The sequence below is a fragment of the Dermacentor silvarum genome, chromosome 1 (genome assembly GCF_013339745.2).
Source record: "Dermacentor silvarum isolate Dsil-2018 chromosome 1, BIME_Dsil_1.4, whole genome shotgun sequence".
Lineage (NCBI taxonomy): Eukaryota > Metazoa > Arthropoda > Arachnida > Ixodida > Ixodidae > Dermacentor > Dermacentor silvarum.
In genome coordinates this window covers 41,636,837-41,660,981 of record NC_051154.1, presented here as the reverse complement: position 1 = coordinate 41,660,981, position 24,145 = coordinate 41,636,837, and the positions used below count along the sequence as shown (strand labels likewise).

The window sequence follows — 24,145 nt, the reverse complement described above, 5'->3', positions numbered from 1 at the left end:
AAACATATATAGTCGCGAGTAAGTGCTTGTGGTGTCTATCTGCTTCGTCCTCGTTTGTCACGCTACCGTCATTTCCCAACAGTACTTGGCCCTTGGAGATAGAGGCATAACCTCATCAATAGGAAAGCGTTGCTTCTTCCTATACGAGCTACCTTACAGACACTAATATTGTTTATCACTACTGAATACGCCACTTGAGTGTTAACTTGCGCGGTGTGCTTGGAACGTTTACATGGATGGAGTGTACATACGTGATACTTATCATGTCAACATTTCACCTAGCACTCATAGTACTTGTAACGCACGTAGTCTACATACATTACAAATGTACATCCATAATATGCGTAGTGTTCATAATACACTTAAGAACAGTGACGCATTGCACATATTGTCCCAGACTGTGAGTTCTCTCTCTCTCTCTCTTGCCAACTCTCTTCCGGTACTCAAGCAAATGATAGTAGTAGCCGGCTCCTTGTCGTTAAGCTCTCCATTCACAAAAAAATCCTCACGATTTCTCGTATCTCTCGCGTCACCACTTTGCTTAAAAAACGCTTCCACGGCTCACAAGAGGCCATGCGCGTGCTGCTTCCGAGAAATACGAGAGCGAGCGCGTGCCAGGGGGATTTCCGGCAAGCGTCGAAAATCCCTCGGCTCATTGAGGCGACATTTTGCTCGCTCCGACGACTTGCGAGGCACGCGCACAGGTCCCGCAGGCGGAACGAATTGCAGGGAAGGCCCCCAGCGCGCGCTGTAGCGATATTCGATCTCCTGTTTGTGATTACTAGTGGCGGTTGGAAATACAGGGCTTATTTCTATTATTGGTTGCAGATGTAGGGGAAGAAAAAAAATAGAGAGAGAACATTGTTCTGACCCCGCCGTAAATACGTAGCCTAGAGACTGACACCTGAACATCGGCGAGAAGAGGGGGAGACGAAAAAAGAACTATATGTGGCCTCGGTGCCGCCTCCCGCATAGCAGGTGCCACTGGTGCAAGACCAAAGTCCCAAACGATCGATGGAGTGAGAGAGACTACTCGTTCTAACTGCATTCGCTCATCATTGAAATGGGACAAAAAAACGTAAAGACTGTAGTATGGAGGTCGTTTTCGTGCGCATTCGTGGCCCAAACTTCGCCATACCATTGTCAACTAAAGCTGGAAATTGGATCCGCGCTTCGTTAAACGGCTCCTACTGCATGAGTCCTGCATTGGTGCTCCTCTTAGCCCTTTCAGAGGAACAGGCTTCGTTTCGAGGTGAACTGCCTAGGGAAATGCGGCCGGCGATGTTGAGGCTAAGCGATTAGGTCGATGCGGCGTTTTCGGCACGAAATATAAGCTCGTGGCAGTGCGGCCTCCACGCGAAATGTATAGCACTTCTCAGTTTCGCTCTCGGTCGAGCTCTGCGTGTCGAACTTAGAAAGCCACGCGGCACCACGCCCCCTTCCTCGGTACACGAAATTGCGCGCCGCTTTGGTGGGCGGGAGGCTCACTCCGCCGTGGTGTCAGCGCTTTGACGGCCCGGCGTGCTACTCGCGCCTTTGCTCGGTGCACGGCAAGTGAGTTGCCCTCCCTGAGAAGCTTCCCCGAACACCTTTTCGCGCGTAGGCCGCCGCGTTCACAACGTCCCCAACCGCGAGACCAGCCGGCGGTCGCTAATGTGGTCAGCCGGCAGAGCTAATAGCATTCGCCGAACGCAGTGATCGGGATCGCAGCATCTCTTATGTATCTGGGTCTTCGAAGAAGCGCCTGGCGGCCTGCCAGCACCTGGTGCTACTCATTACGCGCATGGTGGGCCGCCGGCCGGTTGCACGATGAAAACAAGGCACAGCGGTCGCTGACACGCTTTTTCGTCCGTCGAAGGACGCCCGACGGACTCCTCGTGGAAGCCGTCGGTCTCCCAACGCCGTGGCGCCCGCGAGTCGGTTCCTCGCGTGCGCCTCGGTGTTCGAAGCATGCACACACAGCACACAACACACACACAGAGCGGGCAATCCCTCATGATGGCACGGGTACTCACAAATCGGCGCTTGGCCTTGTCGGCCTCCTCGCTGGCGACCCGGGCGCGGTTGGCCACGGCGTCGAGCATGTTGCGTACGTCCTGCGGGCTCAGGTGGTCGGCGTGTCCGCTGGCGTCGTCGGGCAGGTTGCACGGGTTGACCCAGAGCGGGTGATCGTTGCTGCTGCTGCTGTCGCCGGTCCGCGAAACGGGCGCACTCATCGTGGAGTGGAACAGCACGGCGAGCACTGTGACCCAGGTCCGGGTATCTGCGGGCAGGACAAACGCCGGTCGGTGGACCAGCCAGCTGGGCCAGGGCCGCTCGGCGCCCCAGCATGGCTCCTTCCCGACACGCGCTACTCTCGATTTCATGCTTCCATGACGCTTATCTCAAACAAATGGCGTGCATGTTTCCCGCAACTTGTTCATAAAAAGATAAGGGCCCATTTTCCCTCCCCTCCGCCCCGGATGTGGATGTGACGTAGGGGCGAGCGGCCGTCATTGGCCGGTCCCCCCAGGTGCGCCAGCCGATTGGCTCCTCGCCCGTGCAAGACCGCCCCGCACGTGGGCGGCGAGCCTTCGAAAGAAGAGCGCGCTTTTTTCCCCGTAGCCCGTAGGTGTGTTCATTCAGCTCTCGCGCAGGTTGTCGGCGACACCAGCGCCGCGCACGGGACTCCGCGGCCGCACAGCCGCAGACGGCCGCGCGCCGCCGCGCGCGCTGGACGCGCAACAGGTGTGCGCGCGCGTGGACGGGACGTCCCGGCGCGGGAAGCCCCTCTACGTGCGTTGTCCGGTTCGGCTCCCCTTCTCTGCGCATCGTCGTCGATTGTGCGTTGTGACTAGCCGCCGCTGCTGGATTCCCGCCGTGTGAGTTCCGGGAAGCATTGCTTTATTAGTAGTTTCAATAAAGTTGCTTCTGCCGCTCGCTTCCTCGAGTAGTCATTTTGTGACGTACCTCGCGGTCCCACTCGCACGATCGCATACGCGTTTCGAACAGACCTGCAGCTAAGGAACTGAAATGTTTTGTAGTTAATACAAATCTTTTCTTGACTTTACCAATAACCTACTTTCTAACGCAAGAAGTATCGTCTATTCTGAATAAATTGCGTAAGTACCCATGTTTATTCGCGGCGGGGACAAACTTAGCTTGAAACAAAAACACTGACCAACTCTATATGCTTTATCATCCCCCCCTCCCGACCCCCGCCAGTTGTGCTAGTAATAAAAACAAACCTATCGCCGCCGGTCCTTCTTTCTACACTGATGTGCTATAATCTATACTGAATAATGTCAACCACTGTCTAATTCTCTGCTGGACGAAACATGTGACAGTTCCTCTTTTTTAACCCCCCCCCCCTCCTTTTTTTTTTTTTGTATAGTGTACAATAAACGAATGCAATGAAACGAGCCAGCACCTTCAATGCACTGAATGGCGCTTCGAGCAGTATTCAGCGAGCAGTCGGCACGCGATGAAATTAAAACTGGTGTACTCGCTTCAAAGGCTGTCGTTTAGTACCACAGAGATTCCGACGGAGTGGTCGATCTGCCGGATTTGTTCTTCGCGTATACTGCAGTGAAGAGAAGTTGACAATTTGAAGCTGCTCAACGTGTGCCTCGCACCTACAACAAGCGTGGTCGACTGTCTAGTTGAACGACTGGGCGTTGTTGAAGCATATTTTTTAAGTGATGCGAAATAACTATAAGCGCTTTCGCTGCGTCACATGGCTTCACTGCTGGTACAGAAGCATTGTAAGGACGTGTGCAGCCAACGAAAAACCTAGCCAGACCAAAAAAAAAAAAAAAAAAAACTGCGCCCTCTCACTTTTTTTTCTCTCTCATTCTTTGTTGTAGCAGTAACATGAGCAAACGGGATGGATCAACTTGTCGTTCGACGCGAATATGTGTTTTTTTTTTCTTTATTATTTTATCCACTTTCCATCAGTAACGCTACCAATGAAAGTAGGATGAACAGCTGCAAAAAGTGTAGAATCGATCCAGTAGGTTAAGGTCGTTAAGGACTTAACGCTAAGTTAAGACAAGCACCGAATAATGGACGGTATACGGTTCGCGGCGAACAATAAGACAGCGTTCTGTTGAGCCACGCAAGAGGAAAACGCCGCTTCGTCGCCACTGTCTGTATACCGATCGCGGGAGACAGAAATCGGCTCCCTCCGTTCGCCGTGTTTCATGGCTTTGCTGGGCGTGTGCGGCGGCGGCGGGTCGAGGTCTCCGGCAGGGCAGCCCCTTCGGCGGCCTCCTCCGGCGGCGACAGCGGCCCTGGCCAGCGGTGGCGGCCCCCTCCGATGGGCCGGCCTGACAGCTTTAGCATCCAGCCTGTAACACCTGGTCCCGCGGCCGATAAATAACGGCATTCCGCGGGGAGCGCTGGCGCTGACCGGGTGTCCCTGGGACGGTCGGCCGTTGACAAGCCGCCGCCGCCGCCGCTGGCGTATTTATTGGACCACGGGCCGGCGCGCGTTTCCCGTATGGCACCGGCGCAGCGGGGGCGAGCTCCCTCCGGCGCCGGCGTCTTCGTTCGGCCGTCGCGACGCGCGCGCGCATCCCCGGTGCCTTCTCCATCGCGTGACTCTCGGCCACGGCGCAACCAGTAGCGGACACGCGAAACCCAGAGGAATCGCGAGGCCCGACGAATGGTGTCCACATTGTGGAACCTTATTTGCACTACGCTCAGCTCACTTGCATTACTTCTTAAGAGGGCCGCAAGACACCTCGATGTCGGGGGCGCGCTTATGCTACATCTCCCTAGTCCCGCGAATGCGGCGAAAGCTATACGGGTAGCGTCAGCCAATCTAGGCCACTGTACTCCGCTAATCTTCCCGTGCGCCACTTTGACGGAATGGAAGAACCGCGGAAGGATTAGCGGCGTACACTGGGCGAGCCTTTTCTCCCTGAAGAACGCAGGTCACATTTAATTCTCATCATGCCTCGCGAATACCGGATGATCCCGGCAATAACGGCAGCGCGGCGGCGGGCGAGCCGATCGGAAGGAATAAAATGAAATGTTGCAACACTGTTCTCTATTATCGCCCCTGCGTGGCTGACGCGACATGCAGGTTTCGCTGCATTGCCGAGAACCGGTGTGGCGTAGTACCGGCGATTCGCCGGTGTCGCAGTAACTTTCCGAATACGGGTCGATTCGTGATTACGTCATTCACATTAGAAATTACACGGAACGCACTCTTCATTGAAGTTTTTCCCTCAGACCATAAATTACTGGAACATGCTTCCAGCTTTCCAACCTCTATTTCACCCACCCCAATGCAGGCTAGCGAACCCGAAACTCTCATGTGGCTTTTCTTTCTATTTGTCTCTCCCTCTCTTGCCAGAAGAAACGCCTCCTCTCCGTGGAGGCACTGGGGCTGTTAAGTAGCTTCATGTAATTCTGTCATTACCAACGTTTAGCTATGTGTATCACTTTATAATGCACTTTTCATGATGGTTTTCAATTGGCAATGATCCATGAGGTTTAACATCCTAAAGCAAGCTTCTACGAGAGAAGACATAGTAGAGGGCCCTGGTTTATATTTTAAATTCAACTCCCTCACGGCGAAACTAAACTCCGGCGTAAAAGTCTTTTCGTCAAATATTCCTTCCTGTCACAGACCTTCCTGTCCTTCCTGTCTCTTGCGTTACATTTAAATACCGGAAGCCTAACGTCGTTGGCTGCGGTCTGGCACATTTACTGCGAAGCGCCCCTGCCAGGAGAACTACTTGGCGCGAGGTTACGTGTTTGTTAAAGGAAGATGGGTATATCGTGAACAGACAGTTAACTTCTGCAAACGGCCCATGAAAACCCTCCCGAGGCGCAGCAGCGTCAGCGACGACAGCATAGAGAAGACGGCGGCAACCCTAGTGGACATGACAGCTCTTTGCGACGACTGTGCATACATAGCCGGCCGTTCGCCCCGATGGAAGCACTGCCCCCAACCCCTTTCTCGCGCCGCAACAGGAACAGGCGTCGCGGGGTGCGCGCACCTGCATCACGCGCGCAGCTCTCAAGGCTGCGCGCGGTCGCGCGACCCCGGTGCGCGCGGCGACGCAGTGAACCCGAAAAGTCTCACCGGCCGCCGGACCCCTTGGCCCGGCCGATCAAAACAGCCCGTGGTCGTCGGCCAGGAGCGCCGGAACGTGACACCACTAATTGGGCGCCGGCCTCCGCTGGCTAAGCGCACCCACAGGGAACGCGGCGGCCGACGCTGCGCGCCGGCGAAGGTCGGTTCGGAAACTCGGACTGGCTGTGTTTTCCCCGCGCGCGCATTGCGTCACCTCGCGATGCCACAAAAGAAAGTCCGATCCGGGATGTACGCGCCCGGTTTATTTTTGGCCCTTTCTAATGGCCCGTCTCCTCCTCTTGCGCTTGGCGGTGGCTGCTTTGTCTCGGGACGCCCATCTCTGGGACGACTCTCTCTCTTTCCTCACAGCTGTCCCTTTTTTACTTTATGACGCCTCTGCCACGGCTCACTGAGCGCGCTGACTAAGTCGCTCAGCTGCCTTGTAGGTCGGAACCGCTCGGCTGCGCGCCGAATACTAGCAGGGGCAGAGGAGCTACGCACAATAGACGCCGCTTCAGCGGCAGCGCGAGAACGTGGCCAAGGGCGCCTTCCGCTGGTGGGACACCACGGACGCGCACGAAGCCACCATAATGAGGTCGTTGCTTTCGTCTTATCTGGGGAACGGCTGAACACCGGTGAATTGGGTGAAGATCTTGCTCAGTGCGCGATACATAATTTCGCGCCGAGTATGGAAATACGTTGAAAGAAGACTGGAGGCGTTCAGAAGGGGGCCCACGTGGCGATGTCGCCTTTTTCTGAGGCGCGAAGAAAAAGATCTCGCTCATGACAAAGGATCGAATGAAGAAAGGCGCGTAGAGGGTTGCACAGGTTAAGGACAAATAACCAAGGCATTGAGCGGTGACGAAAACAAAAACGAACGCGCAAGCAGGCACGAATTTAAGCTATTGTCTAATTGCTTTCCTACGGGCTTTTTTCTTCCTTTCTTTATTTAATTCTTGTTCTGAGAGCTGTGTAATAGGCTGTATTCATAACCGAATTCCTCGTCCGACCTGTGTGCGCCGGGAGGCACCACCTCTTTGCATAGATAAAGTGCGCGCTGTTACTACAGAGGCGTACACTCACTCGATCCTTGCGCGGAGAGGCTGGCGAGACCGGATTGTATGGCAGCGGAGAAAAACAAGTACAACCAGAGCGGAGCACCGTACAACCCGCGATATAGCGCGGCCGGTAAGGAGCGGCTCTCGTTTAAGGCGCCGCGTGACGATCGAGAGAATGATTGGAGCCATAGATCTTTTGGCGCGCAGCAAGCGAGACGGGCCGTTACCGGAGGCTCGGCTGCTGCTGCTGGCGCAGCGCAGTTTCGAAGCGCTGCTGCTGCTGCAATTAGGCACAACGGGAGCAGCGCGGCACGGCCTTCGCGCCCGACGCCCCAACGTTGGTTGACCGAACCGCTCGGCTGCAGCTCGTTGTCCGTGTTTCTCTCGCGTCAGCGCGCCTATCGGCACGAGATCTCGGGTGCATGGGACCACGCCTGCAGTTCGCGGCTCGCCAGAGCCCGGCGCTCGTCGCCAGGCAGGTGCGTACGTGGCGTGTCCTTGCTACTGCATCGCTCGCGCGGTGCGCTGATGTGCTTCCTTGCCTGCAGCACCAGACGAGAGCACCACGCGGTGCCGCGAATGTGCGTTGCTCGTCTTCAGCTTTGTTTGCGTGCTAATAGTAGAACTACGTCATGGGGGAAGCAGCACCCCATGGACCCCCGTAAGATGAAAAGAAAAAAAAAATGACAAAAAAGAATCGAGCATCAACCCGACATTCATTCATCACAGGGTGTGCTATTGAAAGCGTTAGCTTAGATCCAGGTTAGAGTCTTCTCGCCAAATTCCCCGAGAAATTAAGTTACTGAGTGACACAATACGGAGAACCGGCAACGGCGAATTCGCAACATATATACGTCAGTTGGGCCTGGTGCGCAATTTGAGCAGCCTATAGTGGCAGGTCGGTTCCGTAGCTTAATGACAAAAAACGCAGTCGCTCGGGTCCAATTGCGATTCCTGTCTGCTCGAGCATGACCTTTCGCTTCACAAACATGCCTTACTGCATACGGTGAAGACCCGTTCCTGAGATCGAGAATTACACGCCAACCTCCACGACAGCTAACGCTGCAGTTACCAGCAAATATTTGTGCCTCGTCGGACAAATTACCTACGTGTATTGTGACAACTCCGGTCCTGTGAAAACATTTTAGTGTGTTTTACTAAACTACCTGGTCTGCAGAGATCAAAAGACGTTTTATCTAAATCAAATGGACACAATTTGTCAGACACTACTAACAATGAGAAACACTTATGGTCCCACGCCTTGTCTTTCTAGGCAGCGTCAGGATTCGAGATTTCTGTTTGATTATATCTTCGGTACGTTGGCTTGGTTGAAAAGCTCTATGAAATGCTTCTTACCGTTCAGAATCACTGAGCTTCATGTTAGGTCGCGTAACATGTAAATACCGCCTCCACCTCCACTCCGTTTTCTCGCTCACGCTCTCTTCCCTATAGGAGCCTTCAACACCCTTCACCACGCAGAGTAGCACGTATAGGCGGTCAGAAAACACGCCGTCAAAACCACTGCTTTTCATTAAATATATTTCTCTCTCTATGTTTCGCAGCTTAGGTCCTCGTAGGTATGCGCCTTTGTCACGAACATTTTTGACGGCAGCTTCCCACTTGTAGGCCGGCCCAAAGCGTAACCCCGAATTCGCGAATTATTTAAGCCCATGCTGAGAGAGAGAGAGAGAGAGAGAGAGAGATGCACGAGAGAGTCGCTGGTAACACGTTATGTCGAGATTGAACGATCCAAAAAGCGCGCTCTGAATATCTTGGAGTTTCAGAAGCGCTGCTGTCATGGACAAACCATTGAAAAAAGTGGTACTGAATATACGTGTATATACGCAGGTATGCCAGGCGAAGGCGTTTGGCCCATATATACGAACTCTGCACCGTTTCGAAGATAGAAGTGCTTCCTCGACAAGGGCGGCGCAGAATCATGACGAGTGAGGGCAACTACGTGCAATGCGCGTCAAATTTCATGCAGCAGCCTGAGCGCTTGTTTGAGGAAGTTACCCGAAATAGTTAAACTGTTGCACACAGTGTTTGTTTGACCGCGTGGGCTTCGTATCCTGAAGATGAACGCTCCGTTTTCACAGCGGTTATTGTTGGCCGTAGAACGCAAATATACTGTATGTATTTCGTAGTAATCATAACGGGCACCCGCCTGTAGCTAATGGGCGATTCGCAAATTTTTGTAAGTTGACTGTCGTGCAATGCTTTCCTATAAAAAAAAATATTTCGTCCTCAGACATCCCCCCCCCCTCCTCATTTTTTTTATTACCTCAGTAAATCAGGGATTACAAATTATTTTCTGCAACCCTGCGTCGTTCGCTGCTAGTCGGTTTCGAACCAAACAGTCTCGTAGCTTAAATAATCGCCAAAAGCCCACAATCACTTCGGAAGTAACCGGCGGCGAAGCGCCATTCAGCTATTCGCTGATCGTCAGAGGGGGACCGCGCGTAAAGTGAGTAGCCAAGAGAGAAGAGCATGAATCGCCGCCGGTCGGGGGATGGCTGGGAGTATAAGAGGGGGGAGCGTGTTCACGCGCAGTGGTCGTGATGTTTTCCCCCGCGCACTCCCTCTCGCTATCTCAGCAGCGAGAGCACGCTCAGCGCGAAATGAACGTCGTGATTGAGAGCGTTTAGCCGCCCCTAAACGCTTTTAATAAAGCGGCTCTCCACGGCGCGCCGCAAATGCATCGGTTCAGCGCTGGCCACGGTCCCCGACTGCTGTTACGCGAGCTCCAACGCGTGTGCTGGAATCGGCGTTGGATGGAACCTAACCGCTAAGCAAACATTGCTTTCATTCTTCATCTGTATGTTGTGTCATTTGCTCAACAGGCGCTCGTCGCTGTCTTGAAACGTTAGAACAAGAAGAGTGCAGTGATTGCACTATATCTTCTTGCTTTTCCATTAAAGGGTCGTTCCGCATATCTCCATCTGTCAAACGAAACTCGCGCTCGGCGAGGTTCGCGGCTTCGCAGCCCTGGCGCTTCAACTCGCGCGGCCGGAACCGCGTTTCCCACGGCGGCCACCGCCGCGGCCCTCTTTGGACGCTTATCGCGGCCGCGAATCGGAGCCGCGACCCACGCAGTCTAATTTGGCGCCTAATGCCGTCGGCGGAGCAACCAGTCGGCGCTCTCTCGCCGGGCCCTAATCGGCCCCTGCTGCGGCGGAGGTGTCTGCGGCGCGGCCAACCCTTTCGCGGCGACCGCGCAAAGTATAGGTTCCCCCCCCACGAGAAGGGCTTCCGCGCTCGCTCCCGCGGGCGCCCCGCGTCGGTCTCGGCCCGCGCGCGCGCGTGCTCGTTAGTGCGTTCGTTATTTTACGGCGGCCGCGGCCGTTTGCGAGCGCGCGCACGCCGTGGGACGTCGTCGCTGGTTAAGTGGCTCTGGCCGCACATCCATCCTTCCGCGTTCGTGTGTGCGGTCTTCTTCCATTCCCATCATTCTGCGCTCTCCTTGTTGTCCAACAGCCACTCGCCGGGGGCTGCCGCCCGAGAAGCCTAGCTGGTGGCTTTGAACCAGAGCCGTCGCGACGGCCATGCACCGACTATGAGAAGGTGCCAGCTGTCAGGGTTGCACTTACGCCAGGACATTGTGATCGCGTCAGGGGCAGTTGGACTTGGGGCCCAATTCACAGCTTTTTCTCCGTACGTGCCTTTTGCCATTGGCCGGCGCCTGCTCTTAGAACAGTTCTAGCGTAAGATTTCTTTTTTTTTTTTGTGAATACGTGTTTCGTTTCATAACCTCTGCATACGTGGCGTTGCGCTTAAGCGTCAACGACGTTTTATCATTGACCGCAACGCTTCAGATTCTACGCCTGATCGCAATCGCGTCGCTTTTAATGGGGAACGGAACGCAAAAACGCCCGCGTGCGCTGAGATCTCGGTGATAATTTGAAAATCCCGGGTAATTGAAATGGTTCATCTATGTCGCAAGGCAAGCTTATCGAAAAAAAAAAAGAGAATGGTCTTATATATCAGCTTTTCCCCTTCTCTAAGACGTTCAAAAATATCACAGACATAAATATTATTATTTGCCGTTGAAGTCTTAAGTCCACTTCCAGCTACAGTTGCGTTTTCAGTTCTTGTTTTCTTCCTCAGCAGGGCGGTGAGTACATCGTGTCGTTGCTTGGTCAACCTCTTAGGAATTATTACACTGGCCATATCCGATACTTCAGCCATATATACATACTACTCAATCACGGAAAGTATCTACTCAGTGATGCATTCTTTAATTTATTTTGTAACCCATACGAGGGTCACATTCCGAATACGCATGATGGCTCACGTGATTGCACTTCTGTAATTCCCAATATATTTGTTCTGTATATAGTCTGAGCGGAGATACGGTAAGCCACGGTGAATGAAACGACGGTGGCGGTGCTATCGTGAAATTCTGGCACCAGCTACTTATGATGTCAGAGATTTTGGCAACGTCTGCCTCGAAAAAGAAAAATTTTAATTGCAGTTTTTAAATGAATTTTTACCCTTGTAAAGGCCATTTTTTAAATGTATTTTTCTCGACGACTACCTAGTACGCATGCTAAATTTGGAGAATTCAGGGCCTGAGAAAATAGATCACGTGGAGGCTTTTTCATGGGAGCTATGTGTTTGCTTTACCAGATGTCTTATCACGCTTGTATTTGATTAGCTTTAATCTAAAACACCCAATCCGAATCCCTCGCAATTTCGAACGCTCCTTCGAACTGTATATCTGCAGCAAACGCAATGAATTTTTTTTTAAAAGCAATTTAAAACGCAATTGTTTTTAAAAGGTATCCCCATAAAGCACCACTGTTAATTTTTTATTTCGACTGTCTTGAAACAATTAAATAATTTCGGCTGAGGAAAACGCGAAGTGCCACAACTTCGAGTTCTTCATTCAAATATTTGTGAAACGCAGAAAAACTCAGTAGACAGCTCGTGAAGCGATTTCGACGAAAATTATTGCATTTAAACAGAAAATGTTAAATAAACTTTAGCCATTGATAGTCGAAAATAATATTCCGGCGTTCAGACATTTTACGAATATTGACAGAAATTCCACACTTAATAAAGTGAACGGCAACCTTACGAGTCCATAACTCTGTAACTAAAAAATATATGGCAATTCTGCCAACTGTACTGGTCGGATTAAGCGTGGCTTCAAAATGCACTGGTGTCTCGTTAACGATACTTTTGCAAAACTAAAGTAACCGTAAAAACAAAACTGTTGTGAAAGTTGCTGATTGCGTCTACTTTACGTTCTCTATCAGTAGCGTTTAGCAGAGCTATGATATGCGCTTTTGTTGCATGGGTACTTATAGAGCGGCGAACTTGTCGTTTCACTTTTTTTTTCTTTCTTTTGAAACATCTTCTTGTTCATTTTATTCACTTCTTGTTCATTTTATTTTAGTCAAATTTACAAAATTATGCGAGCATCGGTTACTATATAACTAGATCGTTCATTTAACATATTATTATTTATTCTCGCTTCTTTCTTCTTTTTTCTCCAGGAGCTGCCGATGATCAAGCCTTTTTATTGAGTGCTAACTCCGCACTCAGCCTCAATGATTGAATGCGCTCTTTGTTAACCACAATTTAAAATTTCTGAAGGACTGCAGCTTGCTCTACGATCTTTCTGGTTATACAGAGAGAGAAAAAAAAAAAAGAAAGGGAGAAGGCAGGGACGTTAACCAGAAATGTGTCTGATTGGCTACAGAGGGTGAAAATGTACACCTATAGACTTCATGCAGTGTGCTAAAGAGCGCGACAAATGACAGACGAATAGCGAGAAGAGGATGTCTCTTCGTCTGTCGTGCCGTTACCAGTGAAAGGAATCCAACTTGCCAACCTGTTAGTTCTGCTGCATACGTAGAGGTTGCGAATGACGGTGATATAAGCGCAGGCGAACTCCACTTCAGAAATGGCTTTAAAAGGACGCTTCAGAGAAACATTAAAATTATATATAATTGGTAGATTACACTATGGAATTGCAAATTAATCGGCCATTACCGTGACCGGAAGGTTGGCACACCAAAAAAGACGTAAAAGCGAAAACCGGGAAATATTGTAATTCCATGGGCGCCTATAGTTAAGCGTCTGACACACGCTATACATGGTAGTTTTTAGCCGGAATGGATTGCAATTGCATTTGAAGATAAACCAGAGAGAGAAAGGATGCATAGAAAAGCAGGGAGGTTGATCAGAGGTAGGCCCGGTTGGCTACCCTGCAAGGGGGGGGGGGGGGGGGGGACGAGTAGGGGGAGATAAACCAGAACTGAAACTGGTCCATTGGTGTGCACCTTCCCTTCACGGAAACGACCTATCGAAGAAACACGTTAGTAAAGTGAAATCAATGAGCACAGCAAGGACGTCGTGGGCGCGCCAGCACCGTTTGGGCGAGAAATTGTAACATATCAGCTTTTCCCCTTCATTCCCCCGGCTAACAAACGAGCTCGAGTCTCTTGATCTCTCCGTCTTCAAATCGTGGAAAAGAGTCTTCTTTCTGTGTGTGTCTATTTGTTTGTTTGTTTTCCGTGCACCAATTAACGTCTCTCTTTAAATCCGTAATCACTAAAAACCGCAGTTATACAACGTATTTTCGGCAAGAGCCTCGGCCGGCGCCGCAGTGCTTATTCTGCACGGCACGACGACCGTTGTTTCATGTATTTGTTACCAACGTGCAGGGGGGGGGGTATTTTTCCTTTTCCTACTGCCGAACTCTATTCTTTGTCATTGTCTTACTTTATTCAGTCTTTGTGATTTGTCATCTTGTTCTTTCTTCTTTCCTTCCCACCTTTCCATCTTCAATTTCTATGTTTCCGTCCCCTTCTTAACAAAATTTAGGCGGGCGTGGTGCCCCTTCCGATGGCAGGTGCCAGCCTGCATGCGCCTTGCTTTCTTTTTTCTCTCTTTCAATTTCAATCATTAATAATAATAATAATAATAATAATAATAATAATAATAATAATAATAATAATAATAATAATAATAATAATAATAATAATAATAATAATAATAATAATAATAGCCCCATTAGTCATGCTGTCCAGATTTGTGGACGCGAATATTTTTGTCAATCCCTCCCAACACCCCCCCCTCCCGTTCAGCTATGACAAAAAAATAAATAAAATAAACGCGGAAGTTGAGCTGCGGGCAAATTGTTCCCTCCTCGACTTTCCCTTTGTTACTCCCAATCACTTCAGATTGAAGAGTGTTGCTACACACAACCGCTTTACTCTAGCATGTTTGGGGATGTTCAAGGAACCGCGTTCTATCTGCAGTGATGAAGTAGTATTTTCTTCCTCGTCATGCCTGTATCCACTATTTAGGTAGTGCACTGAGTTGGCTCAACTCTAATTGAAATCGTTTTATGAAAAAAAAAAAAAAAACTGCGACATTACGGACTGAACACTACGGCAGGGATGTTAACGAGACCTTGTCCAGTTTGATAATCTACACGTGGGGACGGGGATGTGGGAGTGAAAGAGGGAGAGAACGCATAAGTATAGTGAACGAGAGGCTTGCCTCTGTCTCCCACATACTAAGGTTCCTCGCCGGTAAAAAGTAATGGGGCACTTCCGTGATACATATGCTAGGACTTACTAGAGCATGCATAAAGTATCTTCATACCCCCTTTACTTTCTTTCAAGAGAGTCTGTAGCAATTTGGAACGAATGTATGTCACTTTGGCGCATTTATTGAGAGTGCATCGCAATTGGTGACTGAAGGGGTTAAAACCGACAGAAACGAAACTTTGGCAAGAATATTAGCGTAGTTATTTCACGCTATTAAGTAAATGGGTGGACACGCTGAGCGACGGAACGCAAGAAATACGCCGGCAAAATGTCCATTGAGAGTTTCTAGCGGAGGATGCGGTTTTCGAGCGCGCACGCTTTATACCGTGTGACCCAGCTAACGTTAGCCAAGCTGTTCCCAGAAAGAAAAAAAAAAACAGAAAAGAAAAGAAAAAAAAAAGAAAAGAAAAAGAAAACGAAATGAAAGAAAAAATTGAGAAATCACGGTGCAAGGTACGATTGTAAGACCTACAGAGCTCGGTCGTCAGAGGTGTGACAACCAAACACCATGCATGGGTCTGAAAATCCTATGTTGCACTGCGTTTTTTAAATCTACCTTTTTTTTTTTTTTTTTTTTGAGACAGCTTGGATAACGTTAGCTGGGACACCCCATATATAACGTGCGCGCGCAGCGGCGCTGATTCCAATTTTCGTGCGCTCTGAAAATTATGCGAAGCGGCAATTGAGGTATTTGGCTCGTTCGTTTTATTCTGGAAACTGATGGCGGCAAAACGATCGGGGGTGCAGGTAATGATGATGATGATGATGATGATGATGATGATGATGATGATGACTTATTGGCATCCCCTTTTTGAAACTGGGCGGTGAAAGTAATCCCCTAGCCTGCTTGGTTTAATCAAGTATATTAGACATGGTTTTGATTCTATCGTTTTTTCCCCTTAGAACTTCTCTATCTACCTTGTATCGTTACCTATGTCTGTAACTGATCCGGTCGTATGAATTTCTTCCCTGTATTTTGTCCACCGATACTCTAAACGTCTCTTGCTTATCTGGACTGCTGGCCGGTTGGCTGATGCTTCCGTTCACTTTAAATCTAAGCGCTTCTGGAAGGTGTACGTTACCTCCGGATCTCACTGGATGAATAGCTTCGCATTCCATTAGGATGTGCAGGGTGGTCACTGGATTTTTGCTGCAGCAGTATGCCTCCTGTTGTTGCGAATGTTTGCTCCGGTATGTTTTTGTCGTTAGGCAACCGGCTTGACCCTCAAATAGCAAGGCACTGCCCTTCATCTTATCGTACAGATTTTCCCTTCTAATTTTTTTTTTCATCTCATTCTTGTAAATCTCCATGGCCTTTTTTGTTTCCAATCTTTGCATCCAATTGACTGTCTCTGTTTCTCTCAATTTCTTTCTGATGGCTCCTGGTTGTCTGTTTACACGTTCAATTACCCTGCACTTGGTTGCCAACTTTCTTGACCTCTTCCCCCATTCTTTGTCCACGCTTTTCAAGTACAGATACCGGTGCACTTTAGCCGGCCGTTTATTTTTATCCATGTTCCTGAGTCTTTCTCCAAAACTAATTTTTCTCTGTGCTTCTCTGGCTTCAAAAAAGGCCCAACCTATGTAACCCTGCACATGCCTCATTTGTGGTTTTACCGTGGGCTCCCAAAGCCAACCGGCCTACTGATATTTGGTTAACTTCCAACCTCGACAAGGTATCCGATTTGAAACACAGAATAGCATTTGCGAACGTGAGCGCTGGCACCATTACTCCTTTCCAGATTCCACGCACCACCTCATATTTATTCGCGACTGCAGCATTCGGTATAGTATAACACACTTAACTGCAATATTTTAAAGGACTGCAAAAAAGAAAAAAGAGAGGAAATGAGTTTCTGACACTATACGAAACAGATACATGCAACGACATAGCCAGGGCGATAAATTAACCAGCGGTAGAGAAGAAAGAGCACATCAAAAGGAAATTGTTAGCAGAAAATTGCGGCAGATAGGCAAGGATGCGCAGAATGAAGATACAGCAACTATAGCGGTGGTGCTGCATCTTTCTTCAGCTAATATCCCCGAGCGAAAAGGTTATGCAGAGAAAAGAAGAATTAAACACGCACACTCTCTTTCTGTTCTGAATTCATGTCATATTGTTAAGGTTCTACACGGGCAGGAAGCAGTTGCCAATATTGTAACACATACTGTAATACCGACTTTGTTTCTCAGCGCATGCACTGTACGGGACACTTCGTCCGTATATTATGAATTTCTAATTGGGCGTGGGCACCGATTTGTAGTTTTGGTGCATACACTTCGTATTCCTCTAGCTTTAAATCAAGAGAATCGTTATCAAGGCCTGTTTTCGCTCTCCACGATGGACCAGTAGCGTCGTCGGTAAATTCTATTGCGCATGCGAGAAAGTAAAATGAATATCTCGTGCTTTCTAGTTACGGCGCTCTTAAGCAAATATCACGTCGATCTAGCTTCTGAGTTACTTGATATGCAATAATCCTTAGCAGGCCTGCACTCCATAAAGTTGTCATGGATGTCGTTGCGGTCATCACCTACAGACCACTTTAATGGTATACAGCGAAGCTTCTGAGGTGACAAGCAAAGCTTTCGCGTAAGTTATATGCGTCATTCTAGAGTACTGAATCAGCAGGACACGCCAAAACAAAACAAGCGGTAAATGTCGACGTAATTTCCGAAATTGAAAGTCACGTGGTCACGTACCAGGAGGCTCCTTTTGAGATGCCGAACACATCTTGGCGATGAATGCGAGTCGTTCACCACTGACATCTATACAGCACTTATATCCACGGGAAAGCGATCGCCAGCACCCACGAGTGAAAGGACGCAGACGTTGGGCAGCCGCCGATCGACTGCGAGGCGACTGTTCATTAAACCTCCGCGGTTGCGTTCTCGCATGGGCAATGCCTTGGGTTTGATGACGAGCTTTTACGACGCGCTTTCGTTGCTGCATCAGTGACGCTAAAATGACGTCGAACTTCTAAAACCGGCTTTCGCGTTCCTGCGCAATCGGCAGTGCGCTCGCAGCACCGTTTACACACGCCAGTGGAAACGCACACCCGAGAAAAGCGAAAGGAGTCTCTTCCTGGACTGAATCGGCAATGAGTGGCGGCGACATCCCACCACGAGGCAGCACTGAGAGAAGCGGCGAGCCGGCGCGCGGTGGCCGCGCAGAGCACGTGCTTACCATGATGGAGCCTCATCGTCCGCACACCATCGTAGAGTCCGGTGCGTGCAGCGGCGGCGGCGGCGGCGGTGCCGTGGCAGGTGGCGCGCTCGCGAGTAGCCCGAGCGAGTGCCGCCCTCTCAGAGACGCTTACTCATCGCGGTCCTTTCTCGCTGTCCAGCCAGCCCTCGCTCGCGCCCTCACCCCGATCGCGGCGCTGCGAAATCGCCCGGACGGCATGTACGGGCGCGCGAGGAAGGACGCACGCGCATGAGCGGCGAAGCCCCGGGGCCATCGGCAGCACCAAGCAGTCTAGAAAAGCTGCCGGGCGAGCCAACCTCCTTCCCGGCCGCCAATCTGGCCGCCCGAGCCCGAGGCAGTCTGAGATCCCGCTCACGTAAGCGCGCGCACCCCACCCCTTTGACGGCGCCGCACATCATTAGCCGGATTCCGCGCTGGCCCACTTGGCCGCGCTCTGGGCTTGGGCCACGAACCGGGAGCCGGGTTTCCGGCCAAGGTCGCGATGGCCCGGTCCAGGACAGCGACCCTGTCCGTCCCTGAACGGGGAGGGCAACGGCCGACACGCGGATGCTCCTGGCCGAGCTCGCCCTCAGGCGCGCACTCGCCGGAAGGTTCGGCCACGGGACCGGACCGCCGAGGGCCGACGCTCGAATGGTGCTTGCACATGCGAACAGACGTGGTCTTCACCATCGTGCGCCTGTCGATAGACTCGAAAGTCAGGCACCGCTTCTTCTAACGCAAGCCGAAGAATGCTGCTTCGCTATCGAGCTGATCCCGTCCACATGACTGTCTAAAGCAGGCGTAATGCTTACTGTGAGATTATTTTGATCTCGTGAGTAACTGCACCTGCCTCCTGCTCACTTTCAGTGGTCGAACATCTTAAATCCCAATTTATACATTCCTTCTTGGCCAGAAAGGTTACCCGATCAAGTGGGACATGCTTTTCTTTTATCCCTTGTATAGGGATGGGTCCCGCTGCTATAGTTGTTCATGCACTCCCCGATTGGCGCATCGTAAATCATGCCGGTACATGGGACGCGTTCGTTTGCGACAGGAAGATGCGCTGCCTCTAATCGAGCACGAGCAATGGTTCGCCGATGGCTCTGAAACAATTGTTGAGGATCTATTTTATTTATCAGCCTGATCGGAAGCTATGTGGACACGCCATCCACTGATTAATCGTAGCAATCTACAGTACAGCGGCATTGGCGCGTGTATTCACAGAGCCTCATCGTCAGTTGTCTTTGGGTGCCGGCACAGGCCCTTCAAAGGCCACAGGGGAAGGACGACGAAACTATGTTATACCATGCACATACCCCAGCAGTACAGATCGTTACGCTCCGACAGTTTTTTTTTTTTTTTTTTGACAGCAAATACACACGCGTGGTCCAAGATTTGCTGAGCGTTCGAAAGACGCGCGATCGAAGACCTTTTCTAGAGAAATCGTGTCGAGACAGAGGAAATAGATACATCAAGGACAACTCGGAAACATGAAACTCAAAAGCTGCGAGAGAGAGAGAGAGAGTGAGGTACGTCACCTCTGTAGGACAGCGTATTCTTGGATTCCATTTTCTCACGACGATATTGTAAAACAAAAGGCGAAAAAAAAAAAACGCCCCCAATTAATCGATGACCTTCCTAACGTTCGTGTGGTCAAACTTTCACAGCTAGACAAGAAGAGAGACCGAGCCCTTCGCGTGTCGATCCATCTGGTCGCATTAAGGGCGATCGAATGCGCCATGGTGCGAGTTCTTGCAGCCATTTCACGTTCTGGCCAATGCATATATACGCGTATACGGGCACGTCGCAGTTGTGAGACACAGCACTCAGATAACACCACTTACGCTGGCGGGCGGCTTTTCTTCTTGCTTAGCTCCGCTGCACAGCGCCAGACGGCCGGCAGCCTCGGCCGCGTTTCCTCGGCTCGGAAGCGTCTGTTCGAACGGAAGCCGTCGTCCCAGCGGCCCCGAAAGGGTGGCTGCAGCGCCGCGTGGCCCAAGTCACGCGATGGCACGTGGCCCCGCGCGCCGTTCTGGCCAAAGGAACACGCCCCGCATCTGGTGATCTCCTCCTCCCACGAGCTGGTTACGCGCGCCACACGCCCCCCGTGTGCACCGATTATGAGCCGCGATTAACCGTAGTGCCTCTGAAGCTGACGCCCACGGCTTCCTCCCGAGGCCTAAGCACCGACGCCCGGGCAAGGCACTAACCGAAAGACACCTCAAGCGTTGACTGCGTGCGCCCCCTTTCCTGCATTCATGCAACGGTGGACAAGTGCTCAACTACTAACAATGCCTGTTCTTGTCCGGGCCCGTAAACGCAGGAATTATTCGGCTACGGGAGAAACCAGGCTTGCGGAGCGATTCGGCGGGGTAGCGCGCTACGGGCCAAAGTTTCTCAGACAGGACGAGAAATGTGGAGAAACTGGCCTGACGCAAGATGATTGAGCAGTGGCGAAGGTCTACTTTCCCTCCCCCGTTCTCACTCCGCTGCGCTATAGACACTGCGGTATACAATGTGCGAACATATAAATCAGCTGATTTCTTTTTCTCTCTTTCGTAGATTCGGGGTCGTTCTCTCAAGGACATGCTCGGACGAATGTCTATCTCACAGGGATTATGTAGCGGGAGATTTCACCAGAGCGAGTGTTAAAAAAATATAAATTCGGGGGTTTGCACGCCGTAGCAAAAGCACGACAGTGATTATGAGGCACGCCGTAGTGGGGGACTCCGGATTAATTTCGACCATCTGTGGTTCTTTAACGAACACCAGCAAGTGAAGACCTGGTACTGATGACAGCTGGCTCGTGAATATAACTTTTGACGGCATATCAAGTGCTTCCATAGTGCCAACTTGGTTTCTAGGGTTGACCGCGCATACCGTAACAGCGCAGAAAACTCTGTGCATCTGCATTCGTTAAGTGTTTTTCAAGCTTGTTACGCTTCACTAACCATTACTTACTGCTGTTGGTGATGTTAGCACGCCCTCGACTTCGCAATCATTGTGCTAGCGTATATATTTTAAGGTGTGTCTTTAAAATGCAGCAAACGCGCGATCATTGCGGAAGTAGCACCAATGTGCACGGTACGTGTCCATGTGCAGGCGTGCGTCGGTTTCATCGATCACTGCCGTTTCGCCATCGTTCCTGGCTGTCTCCTTCATTAAGCATGCTGCGCGTTGGAGGCAGAGGGAGGAGACTGGAGCTGCAGGAGCCGCTCAGAAGGCGCATCGCTAAAAATGAAGTGTTGCATTACCTCGGTGCAGCTGGCACCCGTGCGTGCAACACGTCGGCCGCCATCACGCTCCAAGCGGCTCCTTGACTGCCTTGACTCGTGAAACAATCTTGCAACTCCGATCGCCGATTGGGCAACAAACCCTTTCCGTTTCTGTCTGCGAGGTTTTTCTCCCTCGATGCTCTTCCGAGGAAAACCAGTGATCGACTTGAGAAAAACACGATATCGGCCACACGACCCCGAAGGGAGAAGCCATGCATCATGTACACTCGAAAAAGCGGCCAAAGTATCATCCTGGCTTTTTCAGACCTGTTTACGCGCGCCCCACGCACCCAGTGTCATATGACAGCCATGAGACCGGCGTGTGCCGTTACTCTCATCGTTTTCGCAAGCCCTCCGCCGGAGACGAGCTGGACACTTGAAAAACACGACGAATGTAGTGCTTCTCCGCCTCTCCTCGTGTGCGTGTGGGCAGGTGCGGGTTACTAACCCAACTATGAAAGCAGTGAGCCATAGGCGTTATTTGCCCAAGGCGGTGGCGAGCCGTGCCCGTCGGCGCGCTTCGGTGCCTGCGGAGCATAACAAGGCCTCGAAAACATCGTGACTGTCCGCAACTCAAACGCTCGACCGGCCTGCAGTAACAGACCGAAGAGAATGTATCGGCGGGAGAAACGGCTCGCCGGCGAAGATGGACATGTATGCCGAGACATGACGGGAGTAAACGCCTCCTCTGAAGAGGCTAAAAGGGAGGAAAAAACAAGATATAACCGCAATTCGCAAGGCAACGCTCGACGGCATAGCAGTGGGGCTACTCAAAGCAGACGAGCGGTCGCATCGTTCAGGGAGCTGTCGCTCTCGCGGGAGTCTTCCTCCCTCCGCGGCTACACGCGGCGGCTCGCACCAGGCTAAACGTTTCTCATTCAAGATTGCGCGTAATTACCGGCCGGCTCGCGGACATTTCTCTTTGTTCCCTCTTCTGCCGCCGTAGTGACGTCATGGGGAGAGTCGGGCGACGCTGTGAGAGGGGGGGGGGGGGGAGGGGAGGCCCTGTCCGGCGGTCACCGGCGCCGCCCTTCGCCTGCCCAGCCGGTGCGCCGCATTGCGGGTCACAAGAAAACAATAAAAGCAGATAAGCGCTGGTGTTCGGGAGAAACTGGGGTTGTTGACAAACGATGCCTCTAGAAGAGACTGAGAGCGCAGTACGCAAGGAGACAGCCAGAGATGAATGCTCTTTGCCATAGGATTCAGTACAAGAGCTGCGCGTTCTTTCGTCTCGGAGGTAAACGCCTGCGTGGTGGACCCGATAGAGCTTTTGAACAAAACACTGCAGGAAATCACTATTTTCGTTCCTTCATCTATTACGGCAAAATTATTCAAATGAACACGTATCTCTGCTTTAAGTACCCGTGTCAAGGCGCTTGCGCAGTACCATTGCTTTCATTACGGTTCATAAACAGTTCGCCAAGGCAGTTAAGTGTCCTTTATTCCTTTATCCTCCTGAGACCCAAACACAACTGTGGAACATAATCGCTTTTTAGGGTCGTTTTTATTGCCTACTGTTATGTTACGAACTTGAAAAACAATTTTTTTAAATTAATGTGCAACGGTTAGACGCCAGGACCTGCGTCTCTATGTACTTACGTGAAAAAAAAAAAATAACTGTCTCCATCATCATCTCACGTTTGCTATGGTAAAAACTGCATTTCATTGCTTAAACGCAGAGATGAAGATGGAACTACGTGTAGTACATTGCCCTGTTGCTGCGGCATCCGGTATTGTCACGCAATCTCAGTGATTTCGAAACACACCTCAAGGTTGCTTTTGGCCGTCTGGGACGACACAGAGGTCTAGATCAATTGAGTGTCAAATTTCTCGAAAGCGGATGACAATAATATGTGTAAACTACTTCTTTACAGTTACACATGCACCGTACTTGCCCAGAATGAATATTTTGCGTAATCACTTCCGAGTGAATTTCGAAAAAAAGTTGAAGTTAATGTGCGATGCATTGTCATTGCCCGTAAACTCAGGAATTGTTCGGCTACCGGGAAGAAACCGAGAAGGAGTTTAGGAGGTATAACCTATTAGGTATAACCTCAGAAGTCTTAAAGGTATAACCACTTAGGAGGTTATGCCTTTCTTTTTTTCCTTTGCGTATAGGTAAAAATAAATAAAACGCTCAGGGGCCGTGATACTGCATGGTTTGTATGAAAGTTTCCTAGATTCCTAACGCACTCTGTCGTGCTCCTGATCAGCAAACAATAAAACACTTAGTCTTACACGTTCTACGCCGCAAGTCCTATACTGCGTTCATTAGTTGAAAGAATGTGCCTATTAACAGTGCACCATTTCCAATGACGTGATAGAAATTTGAGAGAAAGAAAGGATGTATACAAAGACGCGGAGATTAACCAGAGGTAATTCAGGTTGGCTACCCAGCGCGGTTGAAAGTGGGTATACTGGGATAAAAATATAAAGCGAGCATTGACGTGAAAGGGCATAGGCTACGTACGATGTAACTACGCAACAATCTCGAAACAAGAGAAGCAGACAAAGGAAACACGCAGCGCTTTACACGGCATTAAAACACATTGAACCACATGACACGACGTGCTCGACCTTGTAGAAATGCGCCACAGTATACGATGAGAGATGCGCAGCGAATTTCGGCGACGAACCCGTCCTGTAACTTCTGTCTTCATTGTTAGCTAGAAGATGCGCGCGCTGTATTTATAAGTAAATTGTTGCTATGCGAGGCGGCTAATGCGCCAAGCGTCTCAAAGGGCTGGCTTGCACGAAGGAAATTCGTAAATTTGTTTTATTCACCTTTTCCGGCACGCATCTGTGGCGTAATGGTTAGAACGTGGTGCATTTGTGCCTAGGGAACCGGATTCGAAACTCAGCGTCGGACACGTAGTTTCTTTCTTTATTGAGCGACAGCGTCTACTCGGCGTCAATGAGCACATGTAGAGTTCCATTGCAGCAAGTTGATAGCTGCTATCTATAGATACGGACAACACTATGGTGATAAGAGGCCA

The 24,145-nt window shown here is 50.5% G+C and overlaps 1 protein-coding gene across 2 annotated transcripts in view; it reads right to left on the bottom strand.

The window, feature by feature from the left end:
- Positions 1-24,145, bottom strand: part of LOC119461536 (uncharacterized) — a 133,044-nt gene that overhangs the window by 16,221 nt on the left and 92,678 nt on the right. Inside the window, exon 2 of one of the 2 annotated variants that reach the window (XM_037722893.2) lies at positions 2,016-2,263. In XM_037722893.2, coding sequence (XP_037578821.1) covers positions 2,016-2,216 — 201 coding nt within the window. In that variant the 5' untranslated portion in view covers positions 2,217-2,263. Of the gene's footprint in view, positions 1-2,015; positions 2,377-24,145 lie in introns of those variants that run through there. The other variant, XM_037722883.2, reaches the window with a different exon arrangement.